This window comes from Oryctolagus cuniculus, chromosome 7 (genome assembly GCF_964237555.1).
Source record: "Oryctolagus cuniculus chromosome 7, mOryCun1.1, whole genome shotgun sequence".
Lineage (NCBI taxonomy): Eukaryota > Metazoa > Chordata > Mammalia > Lagomorpha > Leporidae > Oryctolagus > Oryctolagus cuniculus.
The window spans coordinates 107,461,009-107,482,407 of record NC_091438.1 but is presented as its reverse complement, the minus strand read 5'-3'; the positions used below and the strand labels follow the sequence as shown (position 1 = coordinate 107,482,407).

Genomic DNA, 21,399 nt, shown 5'->3' with positions numbered 1-21,399 from the left:
CCGGGGTACTGACGCCGCAGGCAGAGGATTAGCCTAGTGAGCTGTGGCGTTGGCCTATTTTTTTTTTTTTTTTTTTTTTTTTTTAAGATTTATTTATTTATTTGAAAGAGTTACAGAGAGACAGAGAGGTCTTCCATCTGCTGGTTCACTCCTCAAATAGCCACAACGGCCAGAGCTATGCCAATCCAAAGCCATGAGCCAGGAGCTGCTTCCAGGGCTTCTAACCAGGTGCAGGGCAGCTATAGCAGAGAGCTGGATTGAAAGTGGAACAGCCAGGACTCGAATCAGCGCCCGTATGGGATGCTAGCACTGCAGGCAGTAGCTTTATCCACTACACCACAGTGCTGGCCCCAGGTTTTCTTTTAGCACCCTGGAGCAGCAGCATAGTAGAATAGAAAGAGCACCTGAATAGAAGCCCAGAGACCTGATGTTAAGTCGAGTTCTCCTTGAATTCAGACTTACTCTGTTACACTGCAGGTCCTGTCTGCCTACCTCACAAGGCTGTTGTGAAGAATGAGGACTGTGTTTATGTGAATGCCTTAAAACAACCAGTAGACTACATCATATACGAAGCATAAGCAAGGTTTGCTGAATTTTTACTGATTTGTGGATTGGATGCCACCTGGTCCAGCTTCTTCCAGAGTTGTCTATGTGAATGCTTCCAAAAAATGGGGGATCACGAGTGGCAAATACTGCAGTGCCTTTCTTGGTTTGGATTCTGTATTAACAGTCCGCGGATGCACTAGTTCCTTGAAAGTTGTGTCACATTGCTGCTTCAAAATCCTGTTGTGTGATTGGCAGCTTGAGGTTGAGCCTTGTACTGAATTCATTGCCTGTAACCCAAATGAAAGCTCGTCGTGATAAGGTATTGAATTGGATCAGGAAAGTAGACTAAGGAGCTTTGCTATTAAAAAATGAGGTGGGGGAACCAGTGTTGTGGTGTGGTGCATTAAGCTGCTACCCGTGACGCCGACATCTCATGGGTGCCAGTTCTTGTCCTGACTGCTCCACTTTCCATCTGGCTCCCTGCAAATGGCCTGGGAGAAGCAGTGGAAGATGGCCCAAAGTGCTCCAGTCCCTGTCACCCATGTAGGAGACCCGGAAGAGGCTCCTGGCTTCAGCACTGGCCGTTGACGCCATCTGGGGAGCGAACCAGCAGATGGAAATTCTCTGGAAATTCTCTCTCACTCTCTTTCTGTAATTCTGACTTTCAAAATATACATTTTTAAAAATAATCCTGGTGATAAACAAGGACACACAGAAAACTGTGGAGTGGAAAGCTCACAGAAGTAGCAACTGAGCTGTGCCCTGGTTGAGCTCCTCTGTGAATGGTGGGGGTAGGGGAGACTAGGATGTGAGGTCTGTGTGTAATGACTAGGAATGCTGGACTTAACTGTTACAGGGAGCACAGAGCATCAGCCACTGCTATAATGTGCAAAATGTGCACAAAAGGAATGTATAGGGTGAGCTGGTAAATGAGCCTCCCCTTTTATATAAGATTTATGAATATATTTGAAAGGGGGGGAGATCTTCCATGTACTGGTTCACTCCCCAAATGGCCACATGGCTGCGACTGGGTCAGGTCAAAGTCAGGAGTCTAGAACTCCATCTGGGTCTCCCATGTGGGTGGCAGGGGCCTAAGCACTTGGAGCTTCCTCCACTGCGTTCCCGGATGAGTTATGAAGAGCCAGATCAGAAATGGAACAGCTGGGACTCCCTATGGGATACTGGGGTCCCAGGCCCCACCTTGCTGCCTCTTGATTGCACTGGAAGCCCGAGGAGCTCAGAGCTCTACAAGAGCAGCAGCAACCTTTTATCGGGCGCTCAGTGTGAGCCTGACCCTTGCATCTGAAACATTTTCCAGGGTTGTCTTTTCCAATTCTCACATTTTCCACACTCAGCAGCTGTCACCCTTTGTTAGGCACTTGAGTTTTTAAGTTGAAGTCCTAACTCCCAGTATCTCAGAGGGTGGCTCTTCTTTAAGTTGAAATAAGATATTAGAGTGAGCCCAATCTTACATAACTGGTGTCCTAAAAGATAGAGATTTGAACATGGATGCATTTTGTGGGAAGACTGTGAAGACCCGGGGGGGAGAGGCCAAGGAGGGAGGCCTAAGAAGACACCAACCTGCTGATGGGTTGAACTCAGACTTCTGGGCTCCAGATGTTGAGAAAATAAATTTCTGTGGGTTAAGCCACCCAGCCTGCAGTCATTGTTCTGACATCTTGAGCAAGCTCGTGCACCTTTGTTTTATGTTGGAGGAAACGGAGGATCAGTGTCCTCCGAGTGGCACTGAATTCCCATGGATCAGGTTCCAAAGCTTGTGCTCATAACTGATGTGGTAGACTGAGTCCTTCCTCTGTTTGACACCTGGTCCATTGTTCCCACTGATGCACCGTGCTTTCCCCCCTGCCACCAACACTCTTTTTTAGAGCTTAGGCACTGAGTAGGATGTGAGCATCTCTGGACAGGAGTGGCACAAATAGCTAAGTTGGGCACTTAGTAAAGCTGGAAAGATTTGCCGCTGTTTGGGACCTTCCTTTGCATTGCTCCCCTATCCATGAATTAAGGTAAAATGTTCTTCACGGGGGTTTGGACCTGCTTAGAAGTTCAGTTACACCTACCAGAAACGGGGCAGACAGCAAGTCCTTAGTGCTGTGCCTCCACTGCGGCTGTCACTGAGAAGTTCCGCGCCTCTCAACCAGGAGTAAATATTAGAAGCACTTGGACTCTTAACAATACCTGAATCCTGAGCTCACACCTTGATGTGCTGCCTGATGGAGTCTGGGGCAGGATCTGAGCATCCATAATTGTCTGTGTTTGTTTCCTTTTAAGTCTTCCTGGTAATTTGGATGTTTCCTATTAGGTGGAGTGCTGTGAAATTGAAGAGTGATTTATTTCTGTCATTATTGCTTCTGAACCATAGAATGGTTACATCTAAACAGTATTTGCTTCTAAAGTTGCAACTCTTCCATTTTAACTTTCCTTACCTACTCAAAGGCTTCCATATTTCCCATGGTTCTTTAAACTTAATCCTGTTTTGGGGATGGAGGTATGTGAAAAGTAACCGCCATTCTATAGGACTTCAAAGACACCAGAATTAGTCATTCTCTGGTCATTAGCAGGTGTGAATAGGAGATACTGTTCATCCTGTTTCTGAAATCTCTTTCTGCTGAGTTCATCTTATTTTGTACAGTTGCATTGTCCTCCTCTAGGGGGCCCCAGAGGTCAGAACCAGTAGCTGGGGAGCCGAGCTGCTGGCTTGTATTCTCATCAGACAGGGCAACTAGCCAATGAATTGAGCTTTCATTTGTTAGAGGAACTAACGCTATTTTTTCCTGTTAGAGCTAGCTTCCTAGTCTTTTCTAGTGCTTTCTTTCAACCTCTGTGCAAAGGATAAAGAACAGTGCTTTCCTATTTGGGTACCTAGTGATGCTACAACACAGGGCGGGGACCATGGCTGTGAATTCAGGTCTGCAGAAGAGTGATCCCTCAAATTACTCTTACCAGTAAAAAGGTTGAGTTTATATCTTTAAAATATGGATAATTCCCTATGGATAATTATATACATACAAGTGTCATTAATATATAATATGATTTTACACACACACACACACACACACACCTTATACAATATATCCCCCAAAAGTAGAATTTAAGAAGAGTGAGTTGGGTGGGTGTTGCTGCTTGGAGTGCCTGCATCCCCTATTGGAGTGCCTGGTGTTGAATCCCACCTCCACTTCCTATCCTGCTTCCTGCTGATGTGTGTCCTGGGAGGTAGCAGATGAAGGCTCAAGTACTTAGGTCCCTGCAACCCAGATGGGAGATCTGGCTGGAATTCCTGGCTCATGCCCCAGCTGTTGCAGACACTTGGGGAGTAAACCAGTGGGATGGAAGATATTCTCTCTCTCCCTCCCATCCTCCTGCTCTCTTTCTCTTTCAAATAAATAAAAAGAAATAACAAATAAACTTATAAAAAGATAACAGTTACTTTTTAAAAAATAGAATGAACAAAAAATGCAATGCTTTCTATACTCCATGAGGGTCATTTTGGAGACCACTGCTTTAGAAAATGCTTTTCCTTGATGTGGCAGAGGTTTGGGAAAGAGTGCAGAGATGATCTCGGAAGTTTGTCTGCAGGCAGTTTTCCAATGGCAGTGGTCATCTTGGAGTTGTGATTTTAGTGGATGTGGGGAGTGGGTCAGGTGGGGGTGGGTGGCCGGATGCTGACAGCTCACAGGCAGCAGGCAGGCTTCACTGGGGACGCTGGAGGGAGTTTGCTGGAGTGGTGAGCAGGCAGCAAGCGCCAGAGGCAGGAGCACAGAAACCAATGAGGGATTTTCACCATGTTCGGCTCAGCAGACACAGAGGGAAAGTTTTTTTTTTTTTTTTTTTGGACAGGCAGAGTTAGAGAGAGAGACAGAAAGGTCTTCCTTCCGTTGGGTCACCCCCCAATGGCCGCTACGGCCAGCGCGCTGTGCCGATCTGAAGCCAGGAGCCAGGAGCCAGGTGCTTCTCCTGGTCTCCCATGCGGTGCAGGGCCCAAGCACTTGGGCCATCCTCCACTGCACTCCTGGGCCATAGCAGAGAGCTGGCCTGGAAGAAGAGCTACCGGGACAGAATCCGGTGCCCCGACCAGGACTAGAACCCGGGGTGCCAGCGCCGCAGGCGGAGGATTAGCCTAGTGAGCCACGGCGCTGGCCAGAAAGGAGCTTTTTTAATGAGAAAAGTGTTTCAGGGCTTCAGAGGTCCATTAAAAAAAAAAAGTGTATTTTACTTTTTCTGCAAGGCAGACAGAGCAGAGGGACATGGAGAGAGGGAGGTCTTTCATCTTCTGATTTACTCCCCAAACGGCTGCAGTGGCCAGCCGGCTTCCTGGGCCCATTAGCAGGGAGCTGGATCAGAAACGGAGCCGCTGGGACTTGGACCAGTGCTCTAGGTCAGGAGAAGTTGAAGGCTGCAGCTTAAACCACAGTGCTACAACGCCAGCCCCAGAAGGCCTATTTTTAAATGGTCACCCTGATATTTCTGATGGTAAATGGGTTGGGACCTCTGTGAAATGACCTTAAAATTTCTCTTCTGGGTGTTGGATCTCTTATGATACTTTCCATTTACTTGGTTCTTTTACCTTCCAGGCCATAATGATGTTTTAAAAAGTGGTATTAGCTGCAGCAAGGTTTAGTAGAGCAGACAAATTGGAGTGATTTTCTTAGGAAAAGGATATTACTGTACATTCACTCCCCAGCCAAACCTGGAATGGCAGTCGAAACAGGTCAACTCCTGGGGGAAAAAAAAAGTAATTTGACCTCATGTGACCTAACTCAAGGTCATGAGATTAAAGGAAAAGGAAGAGATGCTCATGAGCCCAATTTTCTTTTCACTTTTATGTGAAAGGCAGAGAGACAGACAAGATCCTCTACCTGCTGGTTTATTCCCTAAATGCACACAAAAGCTGGGGCTGGACCAGGCCAAAGTCAGGGGCCTAGAACTCGATCCAGGTCTCCCACATGGGTGGCAAGGATCCAAGAACTTGAACCATTGCATGTTTCATCCCGGGGTATGGATCAGCAGGAAGCAGGATCAGATGCAGAGCCAAGACTTTAACCCAGGGACTTCAGTATGTAATGTGGGGATCCCAAATGGCATCTTTTATTGCTGGGCCAAATGCTTGACCTAAGCCCAGATTTTAATTTTGTTGAATTTTTTTTAAAAAAATTTATTTATTTATTTGAAAGGCAGAGTTACAGAGAAGCAGAAGCAGAGAAAGTTTTGTGGCATATAAATAGCGTTTTGCATTTTTTATTTATTTAATAGAAAGAGACAGAGACACTGAGTTCTCATCTGTTGGTTCCCTCCCCAAATTACTGCAAAGGCTGGGGTTCCTTTTCTCCTTCTTCTTCTTCTTCTTCTTCTTCTTCTTCTTCTTTTTTTTTTTTTTTTTTTTTTTTTAATAAGATTTATTTATTTGTTTGAAAGCCAGAGTTAGAAGGAGAGGCAAAGAGAGAGAGATTGATCTCCTGTCTTCTGGTTTACTCCCCAGGTGGCTGCATCAGCCAGTGCTGGGCCAGACTGGAGCCAGGAGCTTCATCCGGATCTCCCACATGGGTCCAGGGGCCCAAGCACATGAGCCATCTGCCACTGCTTTTTCCCAGGGCGTTAGTAGGGAGCAGGATTGGAAGTGGAGCAGCTGAGACTTGAACCAGTGCTCATATGGGATACCCGCATTGCAAGTGACAGTTTAACCCACTGTACCACAACACCAGCCCCAAGAGAGTTGATTTTAAGTATTTTCACCCTGTTACCCCCAAAATCATACTTATGTGAGGTAAGATGTATTATCTCCTAAGTTTGATTGTAGTAATCCTTTTGTAATATATATCAAAACTTCATATTGCGGAGTAGTGGTTTAGGTTAGTAGTTGAAATGCCTGCAACCCACATTAAACAACCTGGGTTGAATTCCTGACTCCAGCACCTGACTCAAGCTTCCTACCAGTGCAGACCCTGGGATGCCGTGTGATGGCTCAGATGCCTGGGTTCCACCACCCATGTGGGAGTCCTGGATTGCATTCCCAGCTTCTAACTTTGGCCCTAGCACAGCCCTAGTCATTGTAGGTACTTGGGGAGTTGACCAGCAAGATAGGAGCTCTAGGCCTATCTGTCTCTTTTCCTTTGCCTCTCAAATTTTAATTTTTAAAAATCATATTGTATACCTTAAATATATAGAGTTCATATCTGTCAAGGATACCTCAATAAAGCTGGGGTACCAATTTAATAGGACTGGTATAGTGGCACAGTGTGTAAAGCCACCATAGGAGATGTCACATCCTATATGAGTGAAGATTCAAGTCCCAGATGCTCCACTTCAAATCCAGTTCCCTGCTAATGTGCTTGGGAAAGCACTGGAGGATGGCTCAAGTCCTTGGGCCCCTGTACCCATGTGGGAGATCCAGATGATGCTCTTGGCTTTAGCCTGGCCAAGCCCCTGCCATTGCAGTCGTTTGAGGAATGAACAAGTGGATAGAAGATCTCTCCATCTCTCCCTCTTTGTCTCTCCCTCTTTCTGTGTTTCTATGTCTTTCAAATAAATAAATAAACAAATAAATATATACATATAAATACATTTTAAAAATCAATTCTCATCACTTCTTGGCCTTTTGGCAGAGATCAAGTCTAAAAAATTAACTCTCTTAGCCCATTTCAAGTCTACAGAACAGCATTAACTATAGTTAGTATGCCATATATCAGATTTCCTAGCTGGAGTAAGTGCAAACTCAGGTGAAGGTTTGGAGTCAAGGATCCTACTTTAATTTGTTTAAACTCTAAAGTATATATGGGGCTGGCATTGTGGTATAGCAAGAAAAGCTGTCACCTGTGACTCCGGCATCCCATATGGGCAGCAGTTCGTGTCCCAGCTGCTCTACTTCCAATCCAGCTTCCTGCTAATAGCCTGAGAAAATCAGTAGAAGATAGCCCAAGTGTTTGGAACTCTGCCACCCATGTGGGAAACCTGGAAGAAGCTCCTGACTTTGGCCTGGTTGAGCCCTGGCCATTGTGGCCATCTGGGAGTGAACAAGCAGATGGAAGATCTCTCTTTTTGTCTCTCCACCTCTCTCTGTAACTGTGACTTTCAAATACATAAATACATCTTTTTACAAAAGTATATTTCTATTATTAGTTATGGTAACCTAAGAATAGTACACTCATCGGCAATCGGAGCTGAAAGGACACGAGATGCAATTTTGCCCTGAGCTTCTCTAATAGAGGAAGCGAGGAGCTGTGACTGGCCAAAGGTCCTACAGGCAGTCAGGAGCAGAGCTGGAGAGAGAGCCCGCACCGGTTTGTCAGATTTTTAGTTTGTTGCACTTTGTACTTGTATCACGTGACTCCTTAATCTTGGAACCTGCCAATGTAGAATCTAGTTTATAAAGCAGCGTCTTTTCTTATAAGGCTAAATTTATGTCGATGGATATAAGTTCTTGGTTAAGGCTTCGTCACCAGTGGTGTCTGCAGATTTGATGTATTCTGAAAATATTTGAAGGACTCATTGGAATGGGGCAGTATCTTGCATTTGACATGTTTTGTTTTTGGCGTTTAGGTTTCCCAAGGACATTAGTGCAGGCTGAAGCCCTGAACAAAATCTGTGACCTGGATCTAGTGATCACTTTGAACATTCCATTTGAGACACTTAAAGATCGACTCAGCCGGCGTTGGATTCACCCTCCCAGTGGAAGAGTGTATAACCTGGACTTTAACCCACCCCACGTACCTGTAAGAACACACAAATGCTTCCATAAATTGATAAGCTAATGGTAGAACTTTTCAGTTGAAAATTGGATCAAGGAAATTAATAGACTTTCTTTTTTTAAAGATTTATTTATTGGGGCCGGCGCTGTGGCGTAGCGGGTAAAGCTGCCTCCTGCAGTGCTGGCATCCCATATGGATGCTGATTTGAGTTCCAGCTGCTCTGCTTCTGATCCAGCTCTCTGCCATGGCCTGAGAAAGCAGTAGAGGATGGTCCAAGTCCTTGGACCCCTGCACCCATGTGGGAGACCCAGAAGAGGCTCCTGGCTCCTGGCATCGGATCGGCACAGCTTCGGCTGTTGTGGCCAGTTGAGGAGTGAACCAGTAGATGGGAGACCTACCCCCAACACTTCTCCTGTGTAACTCTAACTTTCAAATAAAATAAATAAATAAATATTTTTTAATTTGAAAGAGTTGCAAAGAGCGGGGGCGGGTCTTCCATCTGTTGATTCACTCCCCAACTGACAGCAATGGCCAGAGCTGTGCTAATCTGAAGCCAGGAACAAGAAGCTTCCTCGAGGTCTCCCATGCGGATGCAGAGGCCCAAGGACTTGGGCCCTTTTCCACTGCTTTTCCAGGCCACAGCAGAGAGCTGATCTGAAGAGGAGCAGCTGGGACTCAACTGGCGCCCATATGGGATGTTGGCACTGTGGGCAGTGGCTTTACTTGCTACCCCACAACCCTGGCCCCTAGACTATTTTTAAAAGAGCAAATTCTTGGGGTCAAGAAATGTTTTTAAGTTGTTCAAATTCAGTAATGGGAAAGGAAGAAAAATTTAAATAAAAGTAGCCTGTCACTTTGGAACCTTTACAATGGCAAAATTAAAAAGGTTGTAACATCTGTTGCTGATGAGGATCTGGGGAAACTGGTACTCTCAACCCCTTTGTATCATTTTTATATATTTTTAATATATTTTATATATATTTATATATATTTTATATATATTTATATATTTTTATATATTTTTAATTTATTAGTGAGAAAAATAATAGCAAGTGAATGCCGGAGTTGATTCATTACTCAAATGTCTGCAACTGCCAGGGCTGGGTTGGGTCACTCAAGCTGAGTGTCTCATGTGGGTAGTATGAGCCATCACTGTTGCCTCCCAGGGTCCGCATTAGCAGGAAGCTGGAGTCAGGAACTGGAGCTTGGTATTGAGCCCAGGCTCTTGGCTGTGGGATGGGGGCATCTTCTGCATATTGACCATTAGGCTGAAGGTCTGCCCCTGAATAGCCTCTTTTAAAGGGAATATGACAATGACCCCTGAAGATTTTGTGTAAATATCCATTCAGCCATAGCCAGCGGAAATTACAGCACCAGGAGTGAGGTTGTGCATGCAGTGGTGCTTATTGCAGTATTTGCAGTGACCAAACTCCCAAGCCAACCCCAAACATGCATTAAGTATGCAGCTGCAGGGGAGTCATTGAAGAAACTTGAGAACACACACACACACTTCATCTTGGAATATAATATAATTAATACAAGCAGTAGTAAGAAGAAGCTGGTGCTTTTTTTTTTTTTTTTTAAAGATTTATTTAGGGGGCCTGCATCTGTGGCACAGCAGTTTAAAGCCCCAGCCTGCAGCTCTGGCAGCCCATACAGGCACTGGTTCAAGTCTCTGCTGCTCTACTTCCAATCCAGTTCCTTACTGATGGCCTGAAAAAGCAGTTGAAGATGGCCCACTTCCTTGGGCTCCTGGCTCCTGGCTTTGGATCAGCCCAGCTCCAGCTGTTGTAGCCATTTGGGGAGTCAACCAGTGCATGCAGGACCTCTGTCTCTGTCTCTCCCTCTCTCTGTAACTCTTTCAAATGAAAGATTTATTTTTTAACCTGAGAGTACAGTTACAGATAGAGGTAGAGACAGAGAGAGGTCATCCAGCCTCTGGTGTACTTCCCAATGGTCATAACAGCAGGAAGTGGGCCAATTTGAAGCCAGGAACTTCCTCTAGGTCTCCCATGTAGGTGCAGGGGCCCAAGGACTTGGGCTGTCTTCCAGTGCTTTCCTAGGCGCATTGACAGGTAGCTGGATTAGAAGCAGAGCAGCCAGAACTGAAACTGGTGCCTATATGGGATGCTGGTGCTGCAGGCTAGAGATTTAACCTACTGTGCCACAGTGTCAGCCCCAAGCACTTTACTTTTTGAAAGGAAGAATTTCCTGAAGGCATTATTGGATGAGAAAAGCAAACAGCAGGATGATCCCACTTTGGTGAAACAGTGACCACACTTTGTATCTCTGTGTGTGTGGTGTGTGTGTGTGTGTGTGTGTGTGTGTGTGTGTCCTTTAGCTTTATAAGATCAGGGAGAATGTTGTGAAGGTTTTATCCCAGGCTAGCAAAGAACATGGGGGCTGGGACTGGATAAGGAAATGGGCACAGAGCTGATGTTCATGTTGGGCAGTGGTGAGGGCTAAGGTGGTCAGGAACTTGAACTCGAAAAAGAAGAGCCTAGTGGTTAAGATGCCCATGTCCTGTGTCAGAATAAGGGGGTTGATCTCCATCTCCTGACTCCAGCTTCCTACTGATGCAGACCTTAGGAGGCAACAGATAATGATCAAGTGCTTGGGTCCCTGTCACCCACATGGGAAGACCTGGATTGAGTTCCAGGCTCCTGGCTTCACCCAGTGCCAGAATTTGGGGAGTGACCCAGCAGATAGGACCTCTCTTCTGTCTCTGCCTCTCAAGTAAATGTTGAAAGAGTTCAAAATGTAACATTGATACAATTACTTAAAATTAAGCATATGTAAAGGTGCTGGCATTGTGGCACAGCAAGTTAAGTTGCAACTTGTGATATTGGCATCCCATATCGAAGTGCCAGTTCGAATCTTGGCCGCTCCACTTTTGATCCAGCTCCTTGCTTTTGGACTTAGGAATGCAGCAGAAGGTGGCCTAGGTGCTTGGACTCCTGCCACCTATGTGGGACACCTGAATTGAATACTGGACTCCAGGCTTCAGGTCAGGTCAGATCTGGCTGTTGCTGGCATTTGGGCAGTGAACTAACAGATGAAAGATTTTTGTCTGTCTCTGTCTCTCTGCCTTTCAAATAAAAAATAGAACTTTTACAAACCATATGCCTTATCATTCTGATAAAAGACCACTTCCCTAATTATTTCTCTAACAAGGACACATGAACTATGCACTAATTCAGTCTGATAATATTTAACTCCAGGTCTCAGGTGGTAGGTAGTAATACTTGATATCATTCAAAGGTAGAAGGGTAGCTTTGTGTCTTACTGGGTTAATGTTTATGGAGGAGGTCAGATTAGAATATAGTTGGAGCCAGTTACTACAGGTTTGAAAGATGGTTTCCTAACTCCTGGTTGCCATTGTAGGGAGCCTTGTTCATTTGGGTTAAGCACTAGTCTCCTTTTGAAGCTTTCTTTTAAAAATGTAAATAGTTCTATCAGTCATTCTTTTATTTGATCTCCTTTTCTTTTCCACCCCAAAAGACCATATTAGGAAAAAAATAAATGGGGAGAGAAAAGGAGTTGGGACAGTGTAGCTGGGAACAGGACAGTCCAGAACAGGCGCTTCACACTTGGCTGTGTCCAGTCCTGCTGATGCAAAGATTCTCATAAAATGTGAAATGTTTCACCACTAAGGGACTTGGTAAAGCCTTGGTCTCCCTCCTGCAGCATCTGCAGTCACAGCACCACTTCCCAAGTTTGCAGTGCAAGTGCTGGCCTTGGCCTGTTCTACCAGTGCTGTGGCCAGGCTCCCGGGGAGGGGGTCCCTGGTGCCCTGGTTTCATTCTGCCTTGTCTGGGAACAGTGTGTTGTTTGCTGGTGCTCTGAGCTTAGCCGCTGCAAGCAGAATAAATACGAGGGGTCTGTAGGTGATGTACAACCTTTCCCCACCTCATCTCTCTGGTCTTGTCAGGTTAAAAACCATGGAATGCACATGTGATAATTATGTAGCTCACCAGTAAATCTTAGGTGCGAGTCACATACTCCAGGCCCTGAGCTGTAATGGGATTTTAGTGCATTTCAAATTTATCACCAGTTTCTGATTATCCAGCTGAGTTGCCTGAGCCTCTTGGTTCTATTCTCGTCTGCCTTTTGACAGATTTGTTTTGTGCAACTCTCCTCCTCTAGTGACTAATAGTAGTTTGTGGTTCCTGAAGAGGTTAAAATACATTAAAAAATAGAATATATTTTATTTTTTAATTTTTTAAAAGATTTATTTATTTGAAAGGCAAAGTTACAGAGAGGCAGAGGCAGGGAGAGGGAGAGAGAGAGAGTGAGAGAGAGAGAGAGAGAAGCCTTCTATCCACTGGTTCACTCCCCAAATGGCTACAGTGGCCAGAGCTGAGCCAGTCTGAAGCCAGGAGCTTCCTCCAGGTCTCCCACGCGGATGCAGGGGCCTAAGGACTTGGACTGTCTTCCACTGCTTTCCTAGGCTATAGAAGAGAGCTGGATGTGAAGTGGAGCAGGTGGGACTCAAACCGGTGCCCATATGGGATGCCCATATTGTAGGTGGAGGGTTTACCCATTACACCACAGCGCCAGCCCCGGGTATATTTTAAATTATAATTTTTCAGTTCCCAGAATGTTTGTCCCTGGTTATCATGACTATCTGAGACATATCTGTTTTGTTACCCCTTTACATGTGTCATTGTTTGATGTAGTAAAATAAAACGTCGGAAGCTACGCGATAGGTTTGCAAATGTGGCAGAGGTGGTACTAATGTGTCTTCTGGATTAGCGATTTTTGCTGTTTATACCAAGTTGGTGGTTTGAGACATTTTATTTTCGACATCAAGAACTCGGGCTTCCACAAGGCAGCTGCAGGAGTATTTGCAGGGCCAGAGTGATGTTATCTAAAGGTTTGTTGGTGGGGGAGGTTGCATGGAGTTTTAGACTGAATTAAAAGTGCCATTTATCAGCAGCACTGGGACATGTTTGGAAAGATCTGAGCAGTTAATGTCAGCTCTCAGGAAAAAAGGTTAGCATTCTATTTAGAGTGCTGCTTTTTCAACTACCCTCACCATTACCACTGACACCCAGGCCTCACTCATCATATGATGGGCATCCAAGGTCAATACGTGGTTTTGTGCAGCAAAGTTCTAGCCCGTGGTGTGGCTCCATGGCTGGCATATTAACCGAACGGTTCCTCTGGTGTTTAGGGAATTGATGACATCACTGGTGAACCATTAATCCAACAAGAAGATGATAAACCTGAAGCAGTTGCTGCCAGGCTGAGACGGTATAAGGACGCAGCAAAGCCAGTCATTGAACTGTACAAGTGAGTGTGCTTCCTTCTTGTCGTGATGATGGATCCCCGGAAGGACGTTGGGCTGAGGCGGGCTGGGGTTTTTAAGCTCAATAGACTTTCAAGGCCCAGTGCCTCCCCAGAAGTTGGGTTGAATGCTGCAGTTACATGTGGGAGATAAAAGTTGTTTGTTTTTCCTGAAACTGTTAGAACACGAGGACTTAAGCCTGATCATCTCTATTTATCCTGGGTGTAAAATTGCATCTAGAGTGATTTTCCTTTTCCTTTTTAAGCAACTGAGACAATGATCTGTGCTTTGATGTTCTTCCATGTAAATTACTGGTTGGGATAGAAGATTAGGAAGGGCTTTTGGCTTGGCTGTGTCTGTAGGGAGTTTAGCAAAGACATGCTAAAACCATAAAGCTGACTGCAGAGGTCAGGCAGGTATTGGAAATGAGTCTTAGACCTGGTGGGAGATGTGTCAAACTGGGCAGTTGAGTGACAGATGAACTGGACAGCTCCCAGGCTGGTCTAGCCAGTCATCCCTCAGAGGTACCAGACTTGGTGTGGCCAGGGATTCTTGTTTTTTTCCGGAGAGGCAGAAATCTGGCTCCTTGTATGGAAAAGAAAATTTCCAACCTTTATATAGTCAACAAACAAAAATTTTTAAAACAGCAAGCAAGCCAAATAAAACCATATGCTGATGCATTATTGCACAATACTTTATCGCCTCTGCTATAGTCAACTTCAGGCTTTTTGCGCACACACACACACACACACACACAGACACACACCCAATAATTTATTTTTTTTAAAAGGAGAGACTGAAGGAGATATTCCCCTGCTAGTTCACTCCCCAGATGGCTGCCACAGCTTGTCTGGGCTAGGTGGAAGCCAGGAGCCAGCAACTCCATCCTGGTCTTCCCACGTGGGTCACAGGGGCCCACGCACTTGCCCCAAATAATTTAGCAGACCTTTAGATAGCAGATTCCCATTATGATACATCCTGTGTTCCATGACCCACTGTTGTTAAGTAGCAGGGATTTAAGGGTGCAAAAATTTGTCAGTGGTTTGCTTCTGAAAAGTATATATTGGGGGCAGACTTGGGATTGCTCCCATTATGTTATACTTTGATATATTTTATGGAGAAGGGGGAAAAGGTAGCATCATGGCAAGCATGGCAGGATTGCAAAAGCAATGTACTCATAGGCACGCCTAGTGGAGGTGTTTACACATTTAAAGGGGGCTATCAAGGCTCTTAGTGATGTGTGGTATAGACTGAGACTGTGTTGGTTTTACAGGATCTTCACCTGTCCTGATACGTTAAAAAGAAACCTAAATGCCTTTTTTTGTTGGACTTTGTTGTTTTTCAGGAGCCAAGGAGTGCTTCACCAGTTTTCTGGCACGGAGACTAATAAAATCTGGCCTTATGTTTACACACTTTTCTCCAACAAGATTGCACCTATTCAATCCAAAGAAGCATACTGAGCCTGCCCAATGGAAGAACCAGGAAGACGTGGCTGTTCGTTCAGTCGTGTGTGTAGTATTGGTGCCGTGTCCAAATTAGAAGCTAGCTGGGATAGCTTGCAGCATCTTTTCTAGTTTACATGGTGAACTGATAGGAAAACTAATGAGTAGCATGAGCTCATGAAGAGGCCCTCCTCTGCCTTCCGAAAGAAGGCTCGCCTACATGTGCTTCAGGTGTCTCCACACGTGTCCAGCCCTTCCTGCGAAAGCAAGTGCAGGCTGGAATTCAAAGGGTGCGGAAGCTAAGTCTGGCACCTTCTCTTGCCCACAACGGCAGTAGTCTCTGGTTGTCCCAGTCCCCATGGCTGTTGAACCGCAGGCTTTGTCTCAGGTTACCTGGCATGTGCTCCCCCTAGTGACAATGGAATGGAAGCTGTTGCTCTCAGTGGTTGCTTCTCTGATCTTGAGTGACCGTGCCCACAGGTCCCCCCCACCCTGCCCCCGCCCCCCCGTAGGAGTGATTCCTCCTTTTTTGCATCCATGCATAGGATCTTTGTTTTTCAGACATTTAGGAGGTAACAATTTGGCTTCTATTAATTTTTAGACAGTATTTTTTTAAACTTGTCTTCCCTCATTGTAGCCCATTAAATAATGTGAGTAGATAGTGATCACTTTTATTGCTTTCCAATTTCCCTAAAAGCTGAGAGCTAGGGGACTCCATTGAATTTCTTCCTGTACCACAAATGGAGCTGTCAGAGGATCTGACTTAAACTCTTAGTCTGCCTCTCGTGGGCTCACACTGCTCCTTTCTTTTATTATGAAAAATTATACCCCTAAGACTCTTTTAGGGAACCTCCAAAAAAGAAATGGGAAATATTCACCTCTGTAAATTTTGAAAGACCTTGGTATAGAAATATAAGACCATAAGGAATTACTGGACTAATAGCATAGGTAAACATTGTATTTTGAAAATGCTGCTAAATGTTGATGCTGACAGTGTTTTTCTCCTGTGAGTGATCCAGGCACGTTATAAACAGTTAGTGAAGGGAATGAAGCCTTCGGGGATGAGGAAAATGTTGCACTAGCCATGCCTAGACTGAATGTGACAGCTTTACGATTACGGGAAAAGCAAAATCTTCAGTTCTTTTCTATTCCAAAGATTCATTCCATGGGGTGGCCCTAAAGTCTAGAAATATAGATACTAATATCCTGTCATGTATTATAATGTAATATCAATAAACCAAGACTTGCCTGGTTTCTGGACTTGGTGGTTACCTCATATAATTCTTGCTCTCCTATGAGAAGGAAAATGCTATTTATTCCTGATGCCTTAAAGATACATACCCCTTCTTCATGCATCTTGACTGTCCCCAGGGAGCTTCCTTTCTCCTCTGGGGAATGACTTGTGTCTAGTGTTTCATACCAGTAAGAAAATGAACCCCCATTTCAGCACTTCAGGTGGTGTTAGTTACAACACATTATTTGCTTTCTGGAAATGTCCCAGCAAGTCCCCAATCAATTCACTGCCATAGATACTCTATATGCCAATGAGCACATCTTCCTTATAGATACTGCCCAAACTCTTACTGGTTCCTCTCCCTTTGTCACTTTGTGTGAACCTTCTTTAGCTACCTTAGTGGAGATAGGGATGAGTGTCTTCCTCATCCATTGAATCCTCGTGAAATGAGATTGTTTACTTTTTTGGTGTATGCAATGAAAGCGCCCAGTTCAGGTCTACGAAACATCAGTGCATTATATTGACTTTGAGCACTTTAGAAGAGTGAATGCCAGTGGATGGAGAGAGGGTGGAGATCAGACATGCAAACAAAACTCAGGTTTAGGCAAAAACTGAGATGAGGAAAATTATACAATTCAGAGAAGTATCATAGAGAGGATCTGCAAATTAGGCAAAGTTATTTGGATACTTCAGAAAAGGAAAGTTTGTGGGTTTTTTGAAGCAGAAAACTATTTAAGCTTTTTTTCATCATTTCTCTTTATGATGAATTTATCCTCCAACAAAAGTATTGCCTTTGGAGTTTCAGAGAGAGAGATGGAAAATGGCCTGATCCCTGATTCTATGCTCTCAAACTCTATCCATCCACTTCTCCCTCTTCCCTTCCAGCTAAATAGACCGTTGTAGCCAACATGGACTCGGTCTCAGTGGGGTGTTTGCTGCCGCTGGGATTGCCCAGCTGGTGAGGATCCTTTGCTAGGTAAGATCAGTAAGAGACACCTTTCCCGCTGTCTTTGAAAGATGATGGCTGTTTTGTGTTCAGTGGCCTAAAAAAAAAAAAGAAAGAAAGAAAGAAAGAAAGAAAGAAAGAAAAAATTCTGATGAACTCTGTAGTCTTTCCTTAAATAATTTTTTAAGAATTATTGTCTTGAAAATATTTTGACAAAAATAAAATGAAAGGGACATCTTTCCTTGTTTTCTTATGCCGTCCATGCAGTCCCTTCACATGCAAGCAAAGTAAGAGGTTTGGATGGTCTTACCTGACCTCACACTCTGTTCTGCCCAGCTCTTGGTTTAGTTTGCTTTCCGTTGGTCCTGCCAGGCTTCTCACTTAAAAGCCCTGTTGTGTTTAATACTTTCTAACACTAAGGCAAACTTATGATAGGTTCCATTTACTGAAGCCCTGCACAGTGACTTTTACAAACAACTAGTAGAGTCTTTTTAGCATGCTATGAGATAGACAGGATCTCATGCCCATAAACCAAATAAGCCAGGGTCATGGATGGGAAACGTCTTGCCTAGGCTCCTGCTGCCAGTGAACTGTATATTTTAGGACTCAACCCAGGTTTTCCTGATGTGGAAACCCTAGTTTATTCCTGGTTGTTAACTACCTGTGTGCTGTCCCAGGCAAGGCCAGGCTCTGAGTGTGTTTGGTTTTGCTTATGGCCTCACATTAAGACCAGCATAGTTCTCTAAAGTGCCATTCACCGGGGTATGAGACTGTACCTTTTCCCCCCTTTGCTTTTAGCAAAGGAAGCTGCTAGAGGAGAGTTTGACCCTTTGGCCCTCCTCCCTACACCCTCATTTATAAATATAATAAAAACACTTATTAAAGTAGGCTTGGCCTGGGTCAGGCTAATCTTTGGAGGAGGCAAGCCCTTGTCACTCACCTACCCTTTGGGTGTGTCCCCTGAAGGAGCCTTTACCACTGAGCTATTCCTAGCCTTGGTGCTCACACATAGGCCTGGGCTCCTTGGAGCTGTCCAGATGCCACTCATGTTTCTTCCCTGAGATCAGAAGAAATCACTGTCTCCTCCCCGACCCAAACAAGGCCTTGATGATAAACTCATCCTTTGGAAAGTGCTAGCAGGTAGAGAAATGGTGGTTGACCACCACTGACACACAGGGTGACCCTGGTCTTTTGTATTATCACCCCTGTGTTACATTACACTTGAACATGGTTTTGGATGCCAGATTCACACCTTTGCCTGCCATCTTCCTGGTGGCAACCCTCCCGGGAAGATTCGCTTCCTGTCTTGTCTTTCCCCAGGGATCACTCCCCTGCCACCCTCCAGCAACCAAGCTTAAAGGAACTCTGAGATCACCTAAGGGGTGTCTGTCTTTCCGGTAGGGAAAGAAAAAGGTAAGAAAAGCTATAGGGAAGGCAGAATTCTTATGGGAGAGACATGCTGCTATGGTTTTTCCTGCCATGTGAAATGTTGTTGACACAGCATAATTTTAGGTAGAAAGATGCGTGTGCATACCATAAGTAGGGCATTTATAGAACTTAGTTCACTGGATGATGAGCTCAGTATTTGACTTCAGCTGTTTTTAGAGTTTTAAGTTGCTAGAAGTTGTCGCTGAGATCATAAAGACTGGTGTTTCCAAATGGGTTAAAGCATAGGCATTCTTAGTAGTCACTGTTATTTTCTCATGCTAAGTGCATTACATGCATTGTCTAAATCCTCAGTGATCACTTAGTATATTCAGTATTTCAATTATCTTGCCTTCTGTGTTTAAAGACTAACACATTCCTGTTTATTTAAACATAGGGCTTAGGAAATTCAAGAGGGCCTTTTTTGTACCTTTAGCTAGTCTGAGCTCTCCATTCTCATCAAAAGGTAAAACAGTGTATTTGTTGCAGCCTGGAATCTTTGCTTTTGGAGCTCTGGTGATGAGAAAGGACATGGACACTCACTGGGCTGTACACAGTGTGCACAGAGAGCACATGCCTCATCTGTACCTGCTGAGTTAGGATCTCAGGAGGCAATCGCTGGCACCTGATGAATTTTGTGTCGTCGCTTTTCATTTAACAGTGCCTCTTCTTGCTGCAGTAGCTTTTGCCAGAGGGGCGATTCATGAGGCTGAGTTCTGTGCACTGCATGAATTACTTTCTCTCTGCCCTCTTTTTTTAGTAACTCCCTGGCCTACTTGGTTTCTCAAAAGTTGAGTCAGTCATAGATACTTCTGTTGACATGAGAATGTGATCGGCTCATGAGTTATTGTTCCTTTCAGTGTACAACTGACCCAGCCTGGTTTCCAGATGAGAAATGTGCAAATCCAGATGTTGCCAAACCATGAGGCTATATTTCAACTATCAAAAAAAATCTACTTCCTGCATGTGTTCAGATTCCAATTAAAATTGTTCTTCAATGCCATAACTTATATCTCTTGTAACAGATTGCACAATTCTTGCCAGCATAAATGCTATTATCTGTGTGCTTCAGAGAATGCTTCAATATGATCATGTGTATGTGTGTGTGTTGTATGTGAGAGATATGGGAGAACATTTGCAACGGGTGAGAGCTTTTATAGGGCATGGATATGAATTCCTCCTCTGGTAATAATTAGGCTATTCCACGAAGCACAGAGGCAATTCTTTAAATAAAAGATTTCTGCTTAAAATTATTCAAAGGAGCAGCCCACCTTGAAGATCATCCCTGGGGTTGGTGTGTCTCTACTTTGTTGTGTAAAACTTTTGTTTCTTTCATTTTTAAACTTTGGCTCTCAAGTCAGAAAACATCTATTAAATGAAAACAAACTTTTATATTTAATTCAGAGAAGAGTAAAGGGAAGGAAGATGAAAAACTCAGTCTTTATGTAAATTCCAGGGATGCTAGGGCTTGGAGGGCTTTTCTAATTTTACGAGACTTTGTACTACTGATGTTTATATATTCTTGTTTGGAGACGAACATGTCTCTGGGGCAGTTGTTGAGTGGCAATGGCATTCCACTGTGATCCCTCTGGAGCTCCAGTCAATTTTCTAACCCAGTGGCTGCGTCCCTTTGGTCTGCTGTCCTGCGAGGTGTCAGGTTTTCCAGCTGCCATGCATTTCCCATGAGCTGTTTCTTGGTGTGACAGTTGCTGGCCCTCTCAGTCTGGGTGTCTGTGCTTCTTAATGCCAAGTGTCTAAACCTGTACGTGCTACCCTAATTGTTAATTGTATTATTGATCATTTTGATGATCTTGCTTGAAGATTGATTGATACTTTTCAATTTGATAGAAATAAAGTTTTTTTTCCTGCTTACAACTAGCAAATTCATTTGACATTTATATGGCTTTTTATGTGGAACACTATACGTTTTCAGATACCCTCATTTACACCACCCAACACGCACTGTATCCTCAATGGTGTTACCTCCAATTTGCAGATGAGGAAAATAAGGCACATAGTGTTAAGCGGATAAGGTGACAGTTAGCAGCAAGCACTTTCCTGAACCCAGCAGTGACGATCCCCATGCCTGCCTGGCTGCCTGCCTGCCTGCTTTCTTGCTTTGTTTTCCTCCCTGTCTTTTCTTGCTGCAGTTCTTTGTCCTTACAATTTTTTTTAAAAAACAGGGAGAGGGAGATATCTTCCATCCACTGGTTCACTCCCCAAATGGCTGCAACTCCATCCAGGTCTACCATGTGGGTTTCAGGTGTCCAAACACGGGCCATCTTCCGTTGCCTTCCCAGGCATATCCAGACATAATTAGAGTGCTGGATGGATGGGAAGTGGAGCAGCTGAGACTCGAACCAGCACCCACATGGGATGCTGGCATTGCACACGGAGGCTTAACCCTCTAGACCACAATGCTGCTGCCCCCATGCCCATTTTATTTTGTTACCTCATGTTCCCTCATTTGCATGCTCTTAAGTTTCTTACTTATCTAGCACTTCATTCTTTACAGATTTTAATGCCCATGCTTCCGCAGGCCTGTGCTGGTGGCAGCTGTAGCCACGGAGGAAAGGAGCTTCTACAGAGAAGCCTCCTGGGGTAGTGGGGGGAGGGGGAGGCTTTTCTTCCTTCCTCCTCTCCCTCCTTCCCTCCTCTGTCTTCTCCCTCCTCCTTCTTCTGCCTCCTCCTCCTCTTATTCCTCCTTCCTCCTTCTCTTTTTTTATAGATTTATTGAATTTTTTTTTAGATTTTATTTATTTGAAAGTCAGTTACACACAGAGAGGAGAGGCAGAGAAAGAGAGGGGTCTTGCATT

At 44.5% G+C, this 21,399-nt stretch overlaps 1 protein-coding gene across 4 annotated transcripts in view; it reads left to right on the top strand.

The window, feature by feature from the left end:
* Window positions 1-20,458, top strand: part of AK4 (adenylate kinase 4) — a 152,464-nt gene extending 132,006 nt beyond the window's left edge. For all 4 annotated transcript variants that reach the window (XM_070078355.1, XM_008265120.4, XM_002715943.5 and 1 more), the window contains 3 exons: window positions 8,098-8,270; window positions 13,423-13,541; window positions 14,882-20,458. In XM_070078355.1, coding sequence (XP_069934456.1) covers window positions 8,098-8,270; window positions 13,423-13,541; window positions 14,882-14,996 — 407 coding nt within the window. In that variant the 3' untranslated portion in view covers window positions 14,997-20,458. The remainder of the gene's footprint in view (window positions 1-8,097; window positions 8,271-13,422; window positions 13,542-14,881) is intronic.
* Window positions 20,459-21,399: the final 941 nt, after the last annotated feature.